Source organism: Jaculus jaculus, chromosome 19 (assembly GCF_020740685.1).
Source record: "Jaculus jaculus isolate mJacJac1 chromosome 19, mJacJac1.mat.Y.cur, whole genome shotgun sequence".
Classification (NCBI taxonomy): domain Eukaryota; kingdom Metazoa; phylum Chordata; class Mammalia; order Rodentia; family Dipodidae; genus Jaculus; species Jaculus jaculus.
The window spans coordinates 44,508,752-44,526,396 of NC_059120.1; the positions used below are offsets into that span (position 1 = coordinate 44,508,752).

The window sequence follows — 17,645 nt, forward strand, 5'->3', positions numbered from 1 at the left end:
TTCTCTTTCTCTCTAAATAAATAAATAAAGATATTTAAAAAATGTGTGTGCTTGTGTGCGCACGTGTGTGTGCACAGAGGCCAGAGAACAACAATGTTTTCCTTAGGAATGGTGTTCTCTCTCTCTCTCTCTCTCTCTCTCTCTCTCTCTCTCTCTCTCTCTGTGTGTGTGTGTGTGTGTGTGTGTGTGTGTGTGTGTGTGTGTGTGTGTGTGTCTGAGAGAGAGAGAGAGAGAGAGAGAGAGAGAGAGAGAGATATTGAGACAGACAGATAGGATCTCTTATTGCCCTAGAGCTTACCAGTTAAGGTCTGCTGGCTGGCTCCAGACCTCTCCTGTCTCTGCCTTCCCAACAGTGCATTTCTGTGTGGGTGATAGTGATTGAACTCACATTCTCAGGCTTGCTGACTGAGCTCTCTCCCCAACTAGAAAACTATTTGGGGGCTGGAGAGACAGCTCAGTGGTTCAGGGAGCTTTTGTGCAAAGCATGATGTCCTGGATTCAGTTCCCTAGTACCCACATAAAGCCAGATGCACAATGTGGTGCGTGTGTCTAGAATTCATTTTCAGCACAAATAGCCCTGATGCACCCATATTCATATTCTCTCTCTCTGTCTAGCCTGATTCAGGATGCTGTGCTCTCTGCTCTTCTGTGAGTGTCTGTTGCTGGTAATTGGCTATGCTCATGATGATGACTGGATCGACCCCACAGACATGCTTAACTATGATGCTGCATCAGGAACCATGAGAAAATCTCAGGTATTATTATTATTGTTATTTTTAATTAGAGAGAGAGAAGGAGAAGAGAGAGAGTGGGCATACCAGGGCCTCCAGCCCCTGCAAACGAGCTCCAGACACATGCACCACCTTATACAGCTGGCTTATGTGGGTCCTGGGGAATTGAACCTTGGTCATTTGGCTTTGCAGGCAAGTGCCTTAACCACTAAACCATCTCTCCAGCCCAGTATTCATTTTTAAAATGCACTGATAAGACCTCATCTGTCCCATGATGGGAATAATTCAATCTTGCTATTGTTTCACAGAGCTGTGAGAATCATATATAAATGATTAGCAGCCAGTCATGGAAAGAATCTTCCTGATTTCTTTTTTTCTTTCTTGTTTTCCTCCTCTCCCCTATGCTGGGGATTGAACCCAGGGCCTCACACATTCTAGGAAGGGCTCTTACCACTAAGCTATATCCCTGGCTGCCTGACATACGAGGTAGGGTCTCACTTCAGACCAAGCTGACCTTGGAATTCACTATGTTGTCTCAGGGTGGCCTTGAACTCATGGTGATCCTCCTACCTCTGCCTCCCGAGTGCTGGGATTAAAGGTGTGCACCACCATGCCTAGGAAAAAAAAGTCACTTCATTTATTTATTTGAGAGAGGAAGAGAGAGAGAGAGCCTGGCTTTGCCAGCACCTCTGTTACTGCAAACAAACTCCAGGTGCATGCATATTTTTTGTGTCTGGCTTTACGTGGGTTCTGGGGAGCTGAACTCAGATCATCTATCACTCTCCCATCCCCGCTCCACTGTGACACTTCACTGAAGATAATTTTACACCCCATTTACTTATTTTTGTTTTGAATTCGAATATGAGGTTCGTTAAGGAACCAGCCAATTTGATTTTAGTTCTCCATATGTACATTTGAGGCTATCTTTTGGTATTTCAGTCCAAAAGAATGTAAGGAACAAAATCGTCAAATAAAATGGTAGCTTTAATTTTAATCTTCATTAACTGGAAGCTTTATACAGTTGGGTTGTAAAGAAATAAAATCTTAAAAAAAATAAAAGCTTTCTGCTTTGTTTAGGTGAAATACGATACATCAGAGAAAAAGGATGTGAGCCCTGACTCATCAAATGCTGATGAATTATCAGAATGTTTTCACAGACTTGATGCTTTAACTCACAAGGTTTGATTCTTTTTATTTTATTTTAAAATCTTCATTTATTTATTATTTGGGAGAGAGAGAGGCAGGCATATAGAGAGAATTGGGTGTACCAGGGCCTCTAGCCACTGCAAATGAACTGCAGCTGCATGTGCCACTTTGTGCATCTGACTTGATGTGAGCACTAGAAAATCAAATCAGGGTACTTAGGTTTTGCAGTCAAGCAACCTTAACCTCTGAGCCAACTCTTCAGCCTCTGATTCTTTTTCTGTTCATAAAGTTAATTATTATTATTTTTTTTTTAGGTAGGGTCTCACTCTTGCCCAGGCCAACCTGGAATTCACTATGTAGTCTCAGGCTTGCCTTGAACCCACAGTGATTGTTCTACCTCTGCCTCCCAAGTGCTGGGATTAAAGGCATGCATCAACATGCTTTGCTAAATTTAATATTTTTTAAGTCACTCTTATTTTTGCTAATTTATGTTTCTCTGTACTATGCAAATGTGTGTACACACACAGATATATGTGTGTATGCTTTTTTTTGTTTGTTTGTTTTTTTGAGGTAGAGTTTTATTCTAACCCAGACTCACCTGGAATTCCCTCTGTATTCTCAGGCTGGCCTCGAACTCATAGCAATCCTCCTATCTCTGCCTCCTGAGTGCTGGGATTAAAGGTGTATGCCACCATACCCAGCTTTATTTTCTTATTTATTTTTGTGTTTTTGTTTGTTTGTTTTCGAGGTTGGGTCTCCCTCTATCCCTGGCTGTCCTGGAATTCACTGTATAGTCCCAGGCTAGCCTTGAACTCATGGTAATCCTTCTACCTCTGTCTCTCAAGTGCTGGGATTAAAGGTGTGAACCACCGTGCCCGACCCTTGATTTTTATGATAATACTTATTTTTTGTAATAATTATTGTAACTATTTTTAAAAAAATTTTACTTGCAAGTGGGGGAGAGTGAGTGATTGGGCATGCTAGGGCCTCCCGTCACTGCAAACAAACTCCAGATGCATGTTTTGCTCAATGCATCTGGCTTTATGTGGGACTGGGGAACCGAACTTGGGTCACTAGGCTTTGCAGGCAAGTGCCTTAACCACTGAGAAATCTCTTCAACCCCATATAACTATTTCTTTACTAGACTATAAGTTAAACTTTAAAAAATATATTTATTTATTAAAAAATTTTAAATATTCTGTTTATTTCTAAGGAAAGAGAGAGGACAGAGAGAAAGAATGAATGAGAATGAAAGGGTACACTAGGGCTTCTAGCTGCTGTGAATGAACCCCAGATGCATGTGTCACGTTGTGCATCAGACTTTATGTGCGTACTGGGGAATTGAACCCAGGTCATTAGGCATTGCAGCCAAGTGCCTTCACCACTGAGCCATCTCTTTAGCACCTCCATTTTTTAAATGTGGGAAAAGCAGGACTTATATTAAAGGAAGTAGACTGTTCCCTTGTTTTGTGAATTTTTTTCTTATTTTTGTGTGGTCTGTTTGTGATTTTTTTCCCCCACCCTTCCTAGTTCTTAGGGTCTGTTGCAGTCAGGTTTGCATTGCTGACAGAAATCACCCAACCAAGAGTAGCTTGTGGGGGGGGGTGAAGGTTATTTTGCCTTACAGTCTTGAGGGAGAAGCTCCATGATGGCAGGGAAAACAATGACATGAGCAGAGGGTGAACATCACCCCTGGCCCTCATAAAGTGGACAATAGCAACAGGAGAGTGTGCCAAACACTGGCAAGGGGGAGCTGGCTATAATACCCATAAGCCCGCCCCCAACAATACACTTCCTCCAGGAGGCATTAATTCCCAAATCTCCATCAGCTGGGAACCTAGCATTCAGAGTACCTAAGTTTATGGGGGACACCTGAATCAAACCACTACAGGACCAAAACCCAGGACTTGCTTGCTAGGCAAATGCTCTGCCACTCCCCGGAAGTAGAGTGGCAAGGGTTTTGAGTGTATGTACTCTTTGCTGTGGGAACCACTGTCTCAGATGTGGAAAGGGCCTGGAGTGAGCACAGCGTCCTTGAGGGTTGCAGAAATGCAGTAATGCTGATGGCCCAAAGAGACAAAAATGAAGAGGTAAGTGTTATGAAATCGATTAGGTCGATGATGGTGTCTGAGGGAAAGGGGCAAGGATAAGGGAATGGCTAAAGTGAATGAGTGAAGTGTCCCGCTTGGGAAACTGGTAATCGAGATCCAGATGTGTCCAAGTCAGGATCTCTAAGCGTCTGCTTGTGAAGGCTTCTCTTTTTTCTCTCTTCCTTATCTCAATAAATGTTACACCCTGGAAAAAAAAAATTACCAGTTCCTTAATCTTTATGACCTCCCAGCATAGAACTTTCTCCTCATGTTAACTTTGATGCTAACATTGTTGACTTTATTGTATGATTACAGATTGATGAGTGTGAAAGGAAAAAAAAGGAAGACTATGAAAGTCAAAGCAATCCTGTTTTTAGGAGATACTTAAATAAGATTTTAATTGAAGCTGGCAAACTTGGACTAGTGAGTATATGATGGAAGACATATTTTCATTCTTTTTTTCAAATACTGTAAAAGAAGTGGTGCCAGGCATGATGGAACATGCCTGCTGTTCTAGCACCTAGGAGTCTGAGGTAGAAGGGTCTTAAATGATACAAAAGGAATAAAGCATCATGCGCTTTAACCATTGCCTGCCTCACCCTTTCTGCCAGAGCTGTTTGTACAGGAGTAAAGGTGCCCTCCTGCTTTTCCGTGGTGTGGTGGGGCGGGCAGTCCAAGCTACTCTTCTGTTTCCGTACAGCTCCACCAGCTCTGTCTTGTGCTAGCAGTGGAAGCGAGGGCATGGAGAGGCAGACCTGCTCTAACCCTGCTTCTTGTTTTCTCCCATGACTATACTTTCTTAGCCATAAAATGTGAATTCATCGTGTGTTGAGGAAAAGACAAGTGTGTTCAAGCGGTTTTTCTCCTCACTGTTTACTGTGGTAGGTGCTGCTGTGTAGAATTGTGTTTCATGCACATATTACTCATCATGGTAAGATTTATTTTTTAATTATTTCCTTGCAGTGCTGGAGAGCAAATCTAGGGCTTTGCCCATGCTAGGAAAGAGCATTACTCCTGAGTAATAGTCTTAGCTCAAAATTGCTTTCTGTTTAGAATCATGGTTTTCAGTTTGGAGAGTCAAGGCATTAAGAAATCTTATAATTTAAAAAAAAAAATCTTATAATTTTATAGCTTACACCATACTTATATACCTAACTAAAAATATTTTATTGATTTATTTGAGAGGGAGAGAGAATGGGTGTGCTAGAGCCTCTAGCCACGGCAAATGAACTCTAAACACATGGGCCACCTTGTGTACCACCTGCCTTATGTGGGTCCTGGGGAATCAAACCTTCCCCTCTAGAGTAAGTAGTTCTCCTTGCATCGGCTGCTGGTAACTGCAACAGAAGTGACACATGCACAGCTCATTTCTCACTAGAATTGGTCTAGATCAGAAGCTAGACTTCTGTTTTGACCTGGCCTTTCAGTTGAGCAGCCAGATCACAAGCAGATACATGGAAATGAAAGGCTTTTGTGTTAACCCAGGACAGGCTGACCAACCTGCTAGGCTGTCATCATGGTTCAGTAAGAAGTAGTTGAAAGGGAAAGGTGTGGTGAACGAGCAGTGTAACCATGATACCTTACTTAGGACGTGTGAAAGCAGATCTTCTCATTTGTGTACTCTCCTAATGTTTTTGTTGTTTTGAGATGGACTCATGTAGCCTGTGTTGACCTTCAACTTACTGTTTAGCTGAGGCTGTCCTTGAACTCCTGATCACCCTATCTCCATCTCCCAATGCTGGGATTGCTGGCATAGGCCACCACGCCTGACTGATTTATGTATTTTTTATTTGTTTCTTTGAAACTGAGTCTGGCTTAGGCTGGCCTTGGACTTGGATTCCTTCTAAACCTTCTAGATTGCTGGGACTAAAGGCATGTGCCGCTAATGGCTGGGATTACAGTTGTGCATCACTGTATTTGGTCTAAACTGGTTTTAATCTTAATGTCTTGTTGAATCATGAAACAATAAAATTCTCTTTTCTGTTGTTTTTTTCATAAATTGAATTCAGCCTGATGAAAGCAAAGTTGATATGCATTTTGATGCTGAGATTATTCTTAAAAGACAAACTATATTAGAAATACAGAAATTTCTCAATGGAGAGGAGTGGAAACCAGGAGCATTGGATGATGCCCTCAGTGATATTTTGATCAATTTTAAGTTTCATGATTTCAAAACATGGAAGTGGAAATTTGAAGATTCTTTTGGAGTGGATCCCTATAATGTGTTCATGGTAAGACCGCATGAAGGTGAGCTTCCTAAAATGCCACTGCCATGTTAACCTGGGCTTGGGCCTCATATTAAGGGGAAAGAAAGTGACGCAACTTATGTAGTTTGTGCATTTGGGTCTAGTTTTTTTCCAGTCAGGGTTTTTTTGTTTTGTTTTGTTTTGGTTTTTTGCTGGGGAATATTACTTAGCATCAAGTCTGATTTCCATTTCTGTTTTAAGGTTCTTCTGTGTCTGCTTTGCATTGTGGTATTGGTGGCTACAGAGCTGTGGACGTATGTTCGCTGGTATACCCAGTTGAAACGTATTTTGATTATCAGTTTTCTATTCAGTTTGGGATGGAACTGGATATATCTGTATAAGGTACTAAATCGTGATTTTCTTAGAAATGAAATATAAATTCATATTAGAAGACTATAATCCTCTTAGAGCCTCAGCTGTGGGTTGAAGGCAGGGACTGGAGATGGTCATAGTGGGAGGAATTAAATTGGTAATTGTCAGCTGTGATTTTGGGGTTCTTGATTGGCTAGTGGGGAAAAGCATAGTTGTAACTTCATAGCCTGTTACTGTTGGGTATGTCTAGTCAACCATGTCAGTACACACATTCATAACTTTAGGAGCTCATACTTTGGGGTATGTCCTTTTATTCTTGTTAGAAATGATAGAAAGTGTCATTCGTTTTTGAAAAATTATTTATTTACTTATTTATAAGCAGAGAAAGAATGAATGAGATGGGCATGCTGGGGCCTCTAGCCACAACATATGTATGAACTTTTGGTGCATGTGCCACTTTGTGCATCTGACTTTATATGGGTACTGGGGATTGAACCCAGGTTAGGCTTTGCAGGCAAGTGCCTTAAGTACTGAATCATCTCTCCAGTCCCTAGAAAGTGTTCTTTAGGAGTTGGGCTTTTTAAATGAAAATTTAGGTACGTTCATTAAAGAGAATTTGGAAAAGAGAAGATATAATTTTAAAAAATATTTTATTTATTTGAGAGAAAGAATGGGTGCACCAGGGTCCCTAGCTGCTGCAAATAAACTCTGGACACTGCCATCTTGTACACCTGGCTTACATAGGTTCTGGGGAATTGATTCTGGGTACTTTGGCTTTGCAGGCAAGTGCCTTTACCACTAAGCAATCTCTCCAGTCCGAACTTTTTAAAAATTATTTATTTATTTCATTAGACAGAAAGGAACAGAGAGAAAGAACGGGTGCACCAGGGCCTTCAGCCACTTCAGATGAACTCCAGACACATGTGCCATCATGTGCATATGGTTTATGTGGGTACTGGGGAATTGAACCTGGGTCCTTTGGCTTTGTTGGCAAGTGCCTTAGCTGCTACACTCCAGCCCCCCCCCAAATAAAAATAGTCACTGCTGATATATGTATTTTTTATTTGTGAGAAAGAGGAAGAGAGAGAGAATGAGAGAATGGACATGCTAGGACCTTCAGCCTGCTACAAAAAAAACTCCAGACACATGTACCAACTTGTGCATGTGTGTCATTGCGTGTTTGCACCACTATGTCTCTGGTTATGTGGGGTCTGGAGATTTGAACATGAGTTCTTAGACTTCACAGGCAAGTGCCTCAACTGCTCTCTCTCCAACCCACTGCTGAGAGTTTGATGTGTTTTGTTTTTTTTTTTCCAATTTTTTCTCTTTCAAAATTAGGATCATACTATAGAAGTTTACAAGGATTAGTACCACATACACACACGCATGCGCACACACACACATACGCATACACACACTATACTATTCTGAGATATATATATATATCTCCACACATATCAGAATATACATATATATATACATATCAGAACCTATATCAGAATAGTATAGTTATTAGAGGGAATCTAGATCTTCCTGGTGAGTGAGGGTCAATCAGATTCCTTGGGTGAGCTTAAATCATCCTGATATAGTAGCTTTGTCTTTTGGTGTAATTTCTCTGACATTTATAGCTAATTCATTATCTATTACACAGATTCTGGGTGAAAGGAAGCTATCAAGCTATCTGTACATATCTGAAGAGTGTTGGTTCTTGAGCCCCCTCCCCACACATACCAAAAGCTGCATGTGCACAAATCCTTCTTATAATATGTGGATATGTGCATATAATATGTATGATATGTGTTTATCACTCACCTAGGAACATGCTCCCGTACACTTTGAATCACCCCTGGGATCACTTGCAGTGTCTCACATAGTGTCAGAGCTATACTAAAGTTGCTTGTTTAGGAGTAGCAAAGTCTCTACATGTTACTATTGAACTATTATTTTCCATCTGTACTTGGTCAAATCTGGATACAGAATTGTAGATATGGAGGCCCAGTTATTATGTTATCTTTTCATTAATCATTTATGTTAAAAGCTATACAGATTAAACATCATTTTATCCTGAATTATAAAAGAACATGAATAGTCATTTGATGTAGTAGCTATATTTTCAGGCATGGCACAAACTATATTTGAACTAATTTTAAAAATGGGCTTTGTAGGGGCTAGAGAAATGGCTTAGTGTTTAAGGTGCTTGCCTGTGAAGCCTAAGGACCTAGGTTTGACTCCCCAGAACCCACATAAGCCAGCTGCACATGGTGGCACATGTGTCTAGTGTTCATTTGCAGTGGCTAGAGGCCCTGGCACACCCATTCTGTCTCTCTTCCTCTCTCTAATAAATAAGATAACATGAATAGGTTTTGTAGTAAGGTTTTCCTTCATCATAATTATGTATAGAGAATGCAAAAGGCAATCACACTTAGTTCATTATCCTTTTTAGTTGCGTTGAGACCATGCTTTTTTGGCCAGGCCTGGAGGCACACACCTATAATCCCAGCACTTTGGAGGTGGAGTCAGGAGTATCAGGAACTCAGGGTCACCCTCAGCTACATAGTGAGGTCCCCGTGGACTACAGGAGACCTTAGCTGAAAACAACAACAAAAAGACTGCTTTTCCATAAGCTGAAGATAGCTAGTCTTAAAATGTTTTTCTTCTATTACAGTTTTCCTGTATGAAAAATGGAAGTGGTAGAGAGACTTTGGAGTACTTTGGACTTTTGGCTGTGCAAACAAAGCCTTCACTGTTACATCTTTTCACGGTTCCCTTCTCTTGGTTTATTAGGTAGCTTTTGCTCAGCATCAGGCTAATGTTGCCAAGATGGAGCCGTTAAACAACTTGTGTGCTGAAAGTATGGATTGGACTGGAAGTCTCTGGGGTAAGGTGTTTGTTCATTTTAATATTTGAATTTTTGAAGTTGAATTTTTAAGAATGAAAAAAACCATTAATAATCACAAAATGGCCGGGCGGGTGCCACACACCTTTACTCCCAGCACTTGCGTGGCAGAGGTAGGATCACCGTGAGTTCAGGGCCATCTTGAGACTGCATAGTGAATTCCAGGTTAACCTGAGCTAGAGCGAGACTCTACCTCAAAAGACCACAAATAATAATAATGATAAGATGCCATGGGAGGCTTTCTGTGATTGAGTCATTCTTATATTTATGTATGTGTGTGTGTAGCTATGTGGAGACCACAGAACAGTCTTGATGTCCTCTTCAGGAATGCCATCCACCTCCTTTGTGTTAGTCCATTGGTCTGGAGCTCAGCGTGTGGGCTAGACTGGCTGGTCAGCAAGCCCCAGGAATCTTTCTCTACCTCCCCAGTTCTGGGATTACAGGCACATGCCACACTTTAGTGAATACTGGTGACTTGAACTCAGGTCCCTTATGTTTAAGAAGCAAACTCTTTACCAGCGTGCTCTCTCCCTAGCCCTCCATGGTTGGATCTTTAATATAAGAATATTTTCATGGCTGTGGTGACACATAGTTGTAATCCTAGCTCCTTAGGAGTCTGAGTCTGGCAGAAAGGTCAGAAGTTTGAGGCTAGCCCCAGCAACTTATCAATACCTATCCCAAAATAAAAAAGGCTAAGGATATACCATAGTAGAGTGCTTGCCTATCATATGCAATTCCCTGGGTTTGATTCCCCAGGACTGTCAAAAACAAACCACAGAAGAGAATATATAAGAGGATTCTCAGTGACTTACTCATGTAAACTCACATGAAGTCCCAGGGAAAGGAGAGCAGTTGTGCATCATTGGCTCTGATGCTGTTAGTCTTCCTCTGGTAGACTGAAGCATCCTGTGCTCCTTTTTCTTCACCAGGTTGTCCTTAGAGCGAAAGTGAATGAATGTATGTATAATTGATACCTGTCTTAGCTTTAATCTCCTTAACTTAATCTATAAAATATGTTGTTGAGCCAGGCGTGGTGGCGCATGCCTTTAATTCCAGCACTCGGGAGGCAGAAGTAGGAGGATCACCGTGAGTTCAAGGCCTCCCTGAGACTATAGAGTTAATTCCTGGTCAGCCTGGACCAGAGTGAGATCCTACCTCAAAAAAAACAATAAAACAAAAAAAAATATGTTGTAGCTTTCATACACTTTTTTAAAGTAAGAGAAATGTTATTCTTACATATTTTATAAAATTTTTCACTAATTTCCAGGCCTGGTGGTTCATGCCTTTAATCCCAGCACTTGGGAGGCAGAGGTAGGAGGATCACTGTGAGTTTGAGGCCACCTTAAGAATACATAGTAAATTCCAGGTCACCCTGAGCTCGAGTGTGACCCTGCCTCGGGGAAAAAAAGAAAAATTCACTAATAGTGACCTGTTTGATTGTCTAGCACTGGAATGGTTTAATGTCCAAAGGTACTTTGTAAATGCAAGTCTGTGATAATGACATAATAGATTCTAGCACATTTGACAAATAGGTCCCAGCATTAATATATAATTACAAAGTTGTGGAAACGGAACCAGTTCTGCTTGGCTTCAGAAGACACTACAGGGCCTCTTCTAGTGCAGACTTGTTTCCAGATGTACATAAGACTGGTTTAGAAAAATTGGGAGAGTATTTTATTTTCCTAATTTTGTAAGAACTGACTTTTTGGGTGTACGTGTGCATGCATGTACATGTAGTAGATGCGTATGCCTTATGCACATGTGTGGAGGCTAGAGGTGTCCTCCTCTATCACTCTTCTTATTTTCTTTCTCTTTCTTTATTTCTTTCTTTTCCTCCGAGGTAGAGTCTCGCTGTAGCTCAGGCTGACCTGGAATTCACTATGTAGTCTCAGGGTGGCATCAGCCTCCTGAGTGCTGGGATTAAAGGCGTGTGGTAACACGCCAGGCTTTGTCTTATTTTCTTGAGACAGTCATTGACTGAACCTGGAGCTCATGCCATTTTTCTAAACTGCCTCCTGACTCCACCCATTTTAGCCCTGGGTTTACAGGCATGGGTGGCCCCACCTGGCTGTGTATGTGGTGCTGGCGATTGAACTCAGGTTCTCATGCTTAGTGGCCAGCGCTCATGAGTACTCAGTACTCATGAAGCCATCTCCACAGCCTTAAGAACTGGCTCGTTTGTTTGTTTGTTTTTCAAGGTAGGGTTTTACTCTAGCCCAAACTGACCTGGAATTCACTTTGTAGTCTCAGAGTGGCCTTGAACTCACAGCGATCCTCCTACCTTTGCCTCCCAAGTGCTGGGATTAAAGGCATTGCCACCATGCCCTGCCAAAGAACTGACTTCTGAAAAATTAATTTTTTTCTGCATTGTTATTTTTTCAGTTAATACACACACCATTTCCTCTACTCCTCCATCACTTGTCCCCTTCCCTGCTGTTACCCTCCCATCCCAGTATGGCCCCTGTGACTTTCATCGGAGCTGCCATCTCCCTTGAAGTCCTCGCTTCACTGGCCCCTTCCTAGTTTTTTGGCATTTACACGCACACACGCACTCTGTCTGTCACAATAACGCATGTATATAAGGGTTGGTGAGATTATAGATTCATAGACATCCCCCACATCAGACCCAGGGTATTAACCAACCCCTATTCTTACTCATGGTTCTCTGATTTTACTTGTGCAAAATATTTTTTTTTATTTGTATATGTAGAAATGCTTTTATTTATTTTTTTGGTAATCTTTGTAAAGTAAATATTTTTGTCTCCATAAGATTTGTCTAATTTGAATGGATTTAAAAAAATAAACATAATTTTGTACATATAATGAAAACTTACTAGTATTACAGAAGTCTTCAAAATTTAAAATAATTCAAAATTGACTTGTGGGTGGGCAAAGAGGGTCAAAACCAAAATTATTTGGGAATGAAATACAGTCTTTTTTTGACCCAGTGTTTTGTCTGTTTTTCTAAATAGAATGGTTTAGAAGTTCATGGACCTTTAAGGATGACCCATGCCAAAAGTACTATGAGCTCTTATTAGTCAACCCTATTTGGTTGGTTCCGCCAACAAAGGTATAGAATATATTTTTGTAAAAATTACAGTGTGTGTCAAAAATTCCTTGCATTTATTAAAAAAAATCATTAATTTCCCTTAAGAGTTGTTTTGCTAGTAATGAACCTTTGTCCTAGAAAAAAAAAAAACTACATTATACATTCATTTTTTCACTTTAAAAGGCCTGTAGTTGCTGAGCTTGGTGGCGCATTCCTTTAATCCCAGCACTCAGGAGGCAGAGGCAGGAGGGTCACTGTGAGTTCAAGGCTACCCTGAGACTACATAGTGAGTTTCAGGTTGGCCTGAACTAGAGTGAGACCCTACCTCAAAGAAAAGAAAAAAAGTGGCCTATAGCTGATGTGGTGGCACAAGCCTGTGATCTTAGCACTGGGGAATGGAAGTGGGAAGGTGGAGAGTTGAGGGCCAGCCTGGGCTACATATCCAGGCAAGTTGAGTCATATGAGACCCTGTTTGAAAACAAGCACATATATGAAAAAAGTAATGTATAATAAGTAGCATTTTAATGCACACAGTTGCAGCCCAAGTGCACAGTGAATTTTTGCTTATATGTATGTCTCAGTCCTTTGAAGAAAAAGTAAAGATGCTTTTGTCTTTGATTTTAGGCACTGGCAGTTACATTCACTAACTTTGTAGCAGAACCATTGAAGTACATTGGAAAAGGAACTGGTGAATTTATTAAAGCTCTCATGAAGGAGATACCAGTACTGCTTCAGATCCCCGTGTTGGTAATTTTGGCGTTGGCAGTCCTGGTTAGTATATTAGCACTGCTGATATTTAACAGGATGTATTCCTTGCCCCCACCAAAAAAAGGACAGTTCTAAAGTTGTTAGGCTTTTTGATATTGATAATAAGGGTAATGGTATAATGCTTAATAATGTAGGGTGATTTTTTAAATTATTTATTATCCATCTACTTGTTTACTTACAAGGAGAGAGAAACAAAGAAAATGGGTGTGCCAGGGCCTCTAAGCTGCCACAGTGAACTCAGGATGGATGTGCCACTTTGTGCCACTAGGGTTTATGTGGGTGCTGGGGAATCAAACCCAGGTCTTCAAGCTTTGCAGACAAGTACTTTAACTGTTGAGCCATCTCTCTGGCCCTAGGGTGACTTTTTTAATTGATGCATATTTATTTATATTTACATGTATATTCCTCTAATCAGTAGTTCTCTTGACTAATAGCCAAACATGCTAACCACAAAGACATAGGAGTAGTTCTTACTTAATGATGTCACAGCAATAATTTAGAATCATAAACCCCTTTTAAATGTATTCTCTGGGCATGGTGGTACACGCCTTTAATTCCAGCACTCTGGAGGCTGAGGCAGGAGTATCGCCATGAGTTTGAGGCCAGCCTGAGAGTACATAGTGAATTTCAGATTAGCTTGGGCTAGAGAAACCCTACCTTGACCAAAAAAAAAAAAAAAAAACTTTTGTTTTTCTTTTTTCTTAAATTTTTTTGTTTATTTTTATTTATTTATTTGAGAATGACAGAGAGAAAGAGAGAGAGAGAGAGAGAGAGAATGGGTGCGCCAGGGCTTCCAGCCACTGCATACAAACTCCAGTCATGTGCGCCCCCTTGTGCATCTGGCTAACGTGGGTCCTAGGGAATCGAGCCTTGAACCGGGGTCCTAAGGCTTCATAGGCAAGCACTTAACTGCTAAGCCATCCCTCCATCCCCTGTTTCTGTTTTTCAAGATAGGGTCTCACTCTAGCCTTGGCCGACCTGGAACTCACTGTGTAGTCTTAGGGTGGCCTTGAACTCACTGCAATCCTCCAACTTCTGCCTCCTGAGTGCTTGGATTAAAGGTGTGCACCACCATGCCTGGCTTCCAAAAATCCTTTTTAACTTTGTGAGTTAATAACAAGAAATTGGTTGAGTATGTCCTCAAATAAATAGGCCTTCTTATTTCTAGCCTGAGTTTTTGTAGCAATGAGAAGGGGTGTTTGTTACATTATACAGAATAGAGGAGGATATGCAAGAAGTGGGAGATGAGTGCTAAGACGTAGTTTTGGGGCAGGAGAGCCAAGAACAGAACATTGATAGCCAGGTGTGGTAGCACACGCCTTTAATCCCAGCACTCAGGAGGCTAAGGTAGGAGGATCGCTGTGAGTCCGAGCCCACCCTGAGACTCCATGGTGAATTCCAGGTAGTCTGCCTGGGCCAGAGCAAGACCCTACCTTGAAAAACCAATAAATAAATAAATAATAGAATATTGTTAAGAATAATTCTTAGGGGGGCTGGGGAGATGGCTCAGTGGATAAAGCACTTGCCATGCAAGCATGAGGAGCTGAGTTTGGATCCCAGCATCCACGTAAAGAACTGAATGCTACAGTACTTGCCCCTGTAATGCCAGCGCACGTGGGGAGAGGAGGGAGGGAGGCAGGAGAACCGCCTGCCAAAGGCACCAGTGACTGGTGACGGGCTAACTTAATAGAGACCCTGCCTCAGGCAAAGTAGAAGGTGAGGACTGACACCTGACGTTGTCCTCTGGCTTCCACATGTGTCCTGGTGCACATGGACCCACACTCCCACTCCCCCAAAAGAATACTGCTTTCATTCATCCATGTTCTGTTACGCTTTCTTTGTTGATTTTTAGCTTGACCCCCCTGCCCCCTCCAAAAATAAATAAAACACAAAGTAAAGAACTTAGATGTACCATAGGAAATTTCCCAAAGGACATAAAAGTACAATGCTTTATGCACCTTGAAATTATTCCTTGTTTGGCTTTGGTGTGTGATTGATTTCAGGATTCGGTAAATGTTTTTCAGCATTCACCTTTATGATGAATATAAATATAAAAATATGAGCAGTTATCACACCATTGGAACTTTCTAACTTAAATTGGTAGGCCTTAGCCTACCCTTATTATATACTCAGTTATAGTGTGTCAAGTTGATTGAGTTGAGTGTTTTACTAAATTTTAGTGGTAGTCTGGTCTGTATTAATCTAAAGATACCTTCAAAGCAAAGGTGATACTAACATTTTTATGTCTGTAAGTATTAAGTTAGATAATTTTGTTAGCATCCAGAATAAAGTAGCTCATAACTTCATTGGATGCCAGTTATTAAGTATTCCGGAAAATGTTTTTCTTTTTCTTACAGAGCTTCTGCTATGGTGCTGGAAAATCAGTTTCTAAAATGAGACACTTAGGTGGTCATGAGAGAGACCCTCCCCATGCACTTGAGCCAGATGACAGAAGGTGGCAGAAGGAAATTAATTATAGACTCCATGGTGGAGCAGGTGATGCAGATTTCTATTACAGGGGTCAGACTGGCTCCATTGAACAAGGCCATTATGACAAAATGCTTGAGAGTAGAAGAGAGGTTTTGAGAGAGAGAGATGTGGACTTCAGATTTCAGACTGGCAACAAGAGCCCTGAAGTGCTTCGGGCATTTGATTTACCTGACACAGAGACACGAGAGCGTCCTCAAGTGGTCCCCAGTGTAAGTCAGTGACTTTATTTCGCTGCTTGTTCATACTAAGCCCAGGTGCTTCTAGAGCTTTTGATTGTTTTGGTTCTTTCACTCTTACATCACCAGCGATACGATTAGTAGTTGGCTCTTCCCCTGTTTGGTCAGGTTAGTCCAGCTAACTCAGAAGAAATGAGGATTGCTTTTTACACTAAAAACCACTTTAGTGTAGTTTGTACCTCAGTGGCTTTCAGATGAAAATTCCTAGGAGGCTGAATGTGAGCATGACTGAAATTTCTGCCTTTGACGTGCTCGGAAGACAGCTCTCTGAGGGCCTGGAGGTAGGGGACTGGCATGAGAGGTGCAAAGTCCAGTCTGAATAAAAGGTGGGCTGGGAGGGATCCACACCTCTCTCTCTCTTTCCACTAGCGTGCCTGTGGGGCTGGGAGGGCCCGACATTTTGCTTTCTATCAGTATTCTGTAGCAGAAATTCTCTGGTATCATTGATTAGCTGGAATATGCTTTCAGCTGCAGAACACTCCTTAAAAATTTTCATTTGTTTTCTGGCAGTACTGGGAACTGAACCTAGGGCTTCACTCTTACCGCTGAGCTTTATCCCCAGCCTCCCTGTTTTTCTTTTGTGAGTGTGTGTATGCTTATTCATATGTGTTGGGCCATGTGTGTGAACACCAGAGGTCTATATTGGATTTCTTCTCAATTACATTCCACCTTACTTTTTTTTTTTTAATTATTATTTTCTTTTAGAGAGAGGGAGAGAGAATTGGTGCCCCAGGGCCTCATCCACTGTGATAGAACTCCAGACACTTGCACCACCTAGTGGGCATGCGTGACCTTGTGCTTGCCTCACCTTTGTGTGTCTGACTCATGTGGGATCTGCAGAGTTGAGCATGGGTCCTTAGGCTTCACAGGCAAGTGTGTCTTAACTGCTAAGCCATCTCTTTAGCCCTCCACCTTAGTTTTATTTTTTTGTTTTTTGTTTTTGAGGTAGGCTCTCGTCCTAGCCCAGGCTGACCTGGAATTCACTGTGTAGTCTCCGGGTGGCCTTGTGGTCACTGCAGTCCTCTTACCTCTGCCTCCCAAGTGCTGTAATTAAAGGCATGTGCCACCATGCCCAGCTACCCACCTTATTTTAATGTCTTAAAAACTACGTGTGTACCTATCTACATGCTGTGTGCATGTATCTACCTGCCGTGTGTGTGTGTGCTGTGCATATGTACATCTCCACCTTTGAGACAGGCTGTCTTGCTGCTGCAAAGTGCCAGACCACAGCAGCACGTCAGACTAGCTGGCCCTGCAGCTTCTGGCTCTTCTGACTCTGTCTCTCTTTACCGTGAGCACATTGGGATCACGGGTGCACACGCTGCTTGCAGTCTTCTTTATGTGGGTGCTGGGAATTGAACTTTGGCCATCAGGTGTTGCAGGCAAGCACCTTTAATAGCTGAGCCATCTCCCTAGTTCCTCTGCCTTATTTCTTGAGATATAGCCTCAGTGAACTTAGCCACTTAGCAGCTTAGTTAGCTACTTCGCCTTGTCTCTACCTCCCCGGCAAGCAGTGGGATCAACTGAGCTGTTTTCCCCAGCCTTGTCACTGTCTTAAGTGTGTGTGCACACGCACATGTGCATGTATGTGTCATGGCATGCATGTGGAGGTCAGAGGACAACTTTTGAGTCTCTCACTTTTCCATCTTGTTTGAGGCAGGGTTTTTTCTCTCTGGAATTT

At 41.8% G+C, this 17,645-nt stretch overlaps 1 protein-coding gene across 3 annotated transcripts in view; it reads left to right on the forward strand.

Moving 5' to 3' along the window:
- The window catches only part of Clcc1 (chloride channel CLIC like 1), a 29,449-nt gene that overhangs the window by 8,233 nt on the left and 3,571 nt on the right, over nucleotides 1–17,645 (forward strand). For 2 of the 3 annotated variants that reach the window (XM_045138672.1, XM_004658921.3), the window contains exons 2-10: nucleotides 616–755; nucleotides 1,809–1,910; nucleotides 4,283–4,390; nucleotides 5,977–6,198; nucleotides 6,415–6,555; nucleotides 9,310–9,403; nucleotides 12,394–12,491; nucleotides 13,095–13,241; nucleotides 15,596–15,937. In XM_045138672.1, coding sequence (XP_044994607.1) covers nucleotides 627–755; nucleotides 1,809–1,910; nucleotides 4,283–4,390; nucleotides 5,977–6,198; nucleotides 6,415–6,555; nucleotides 9,310–9,403; nucleotides 12,394–12,491; nucleotides 13,095–13,241; nucleotides 15,596–15,937 — 1,383 coding nt within the window. In that variant the 5' untranslated portion in view covers nucleotides 616–626. The remainder of the gene's footprint in view (nucleotides 1–615; nucleotides 756–1,808; nucleotides 1,911–4,282; nucleotides 4,391–5,976; nucleotides 6,199–6,414; nucleotides 6,556–9,309; nucleotides 9,404–12,393; nucleotides 12,492–13,094; nucleotides 13,242–15,595; nucleotides 15,938–17,645) is intronic. The other variant, XM_045138673.1, reaches the window with a different exon arrangement.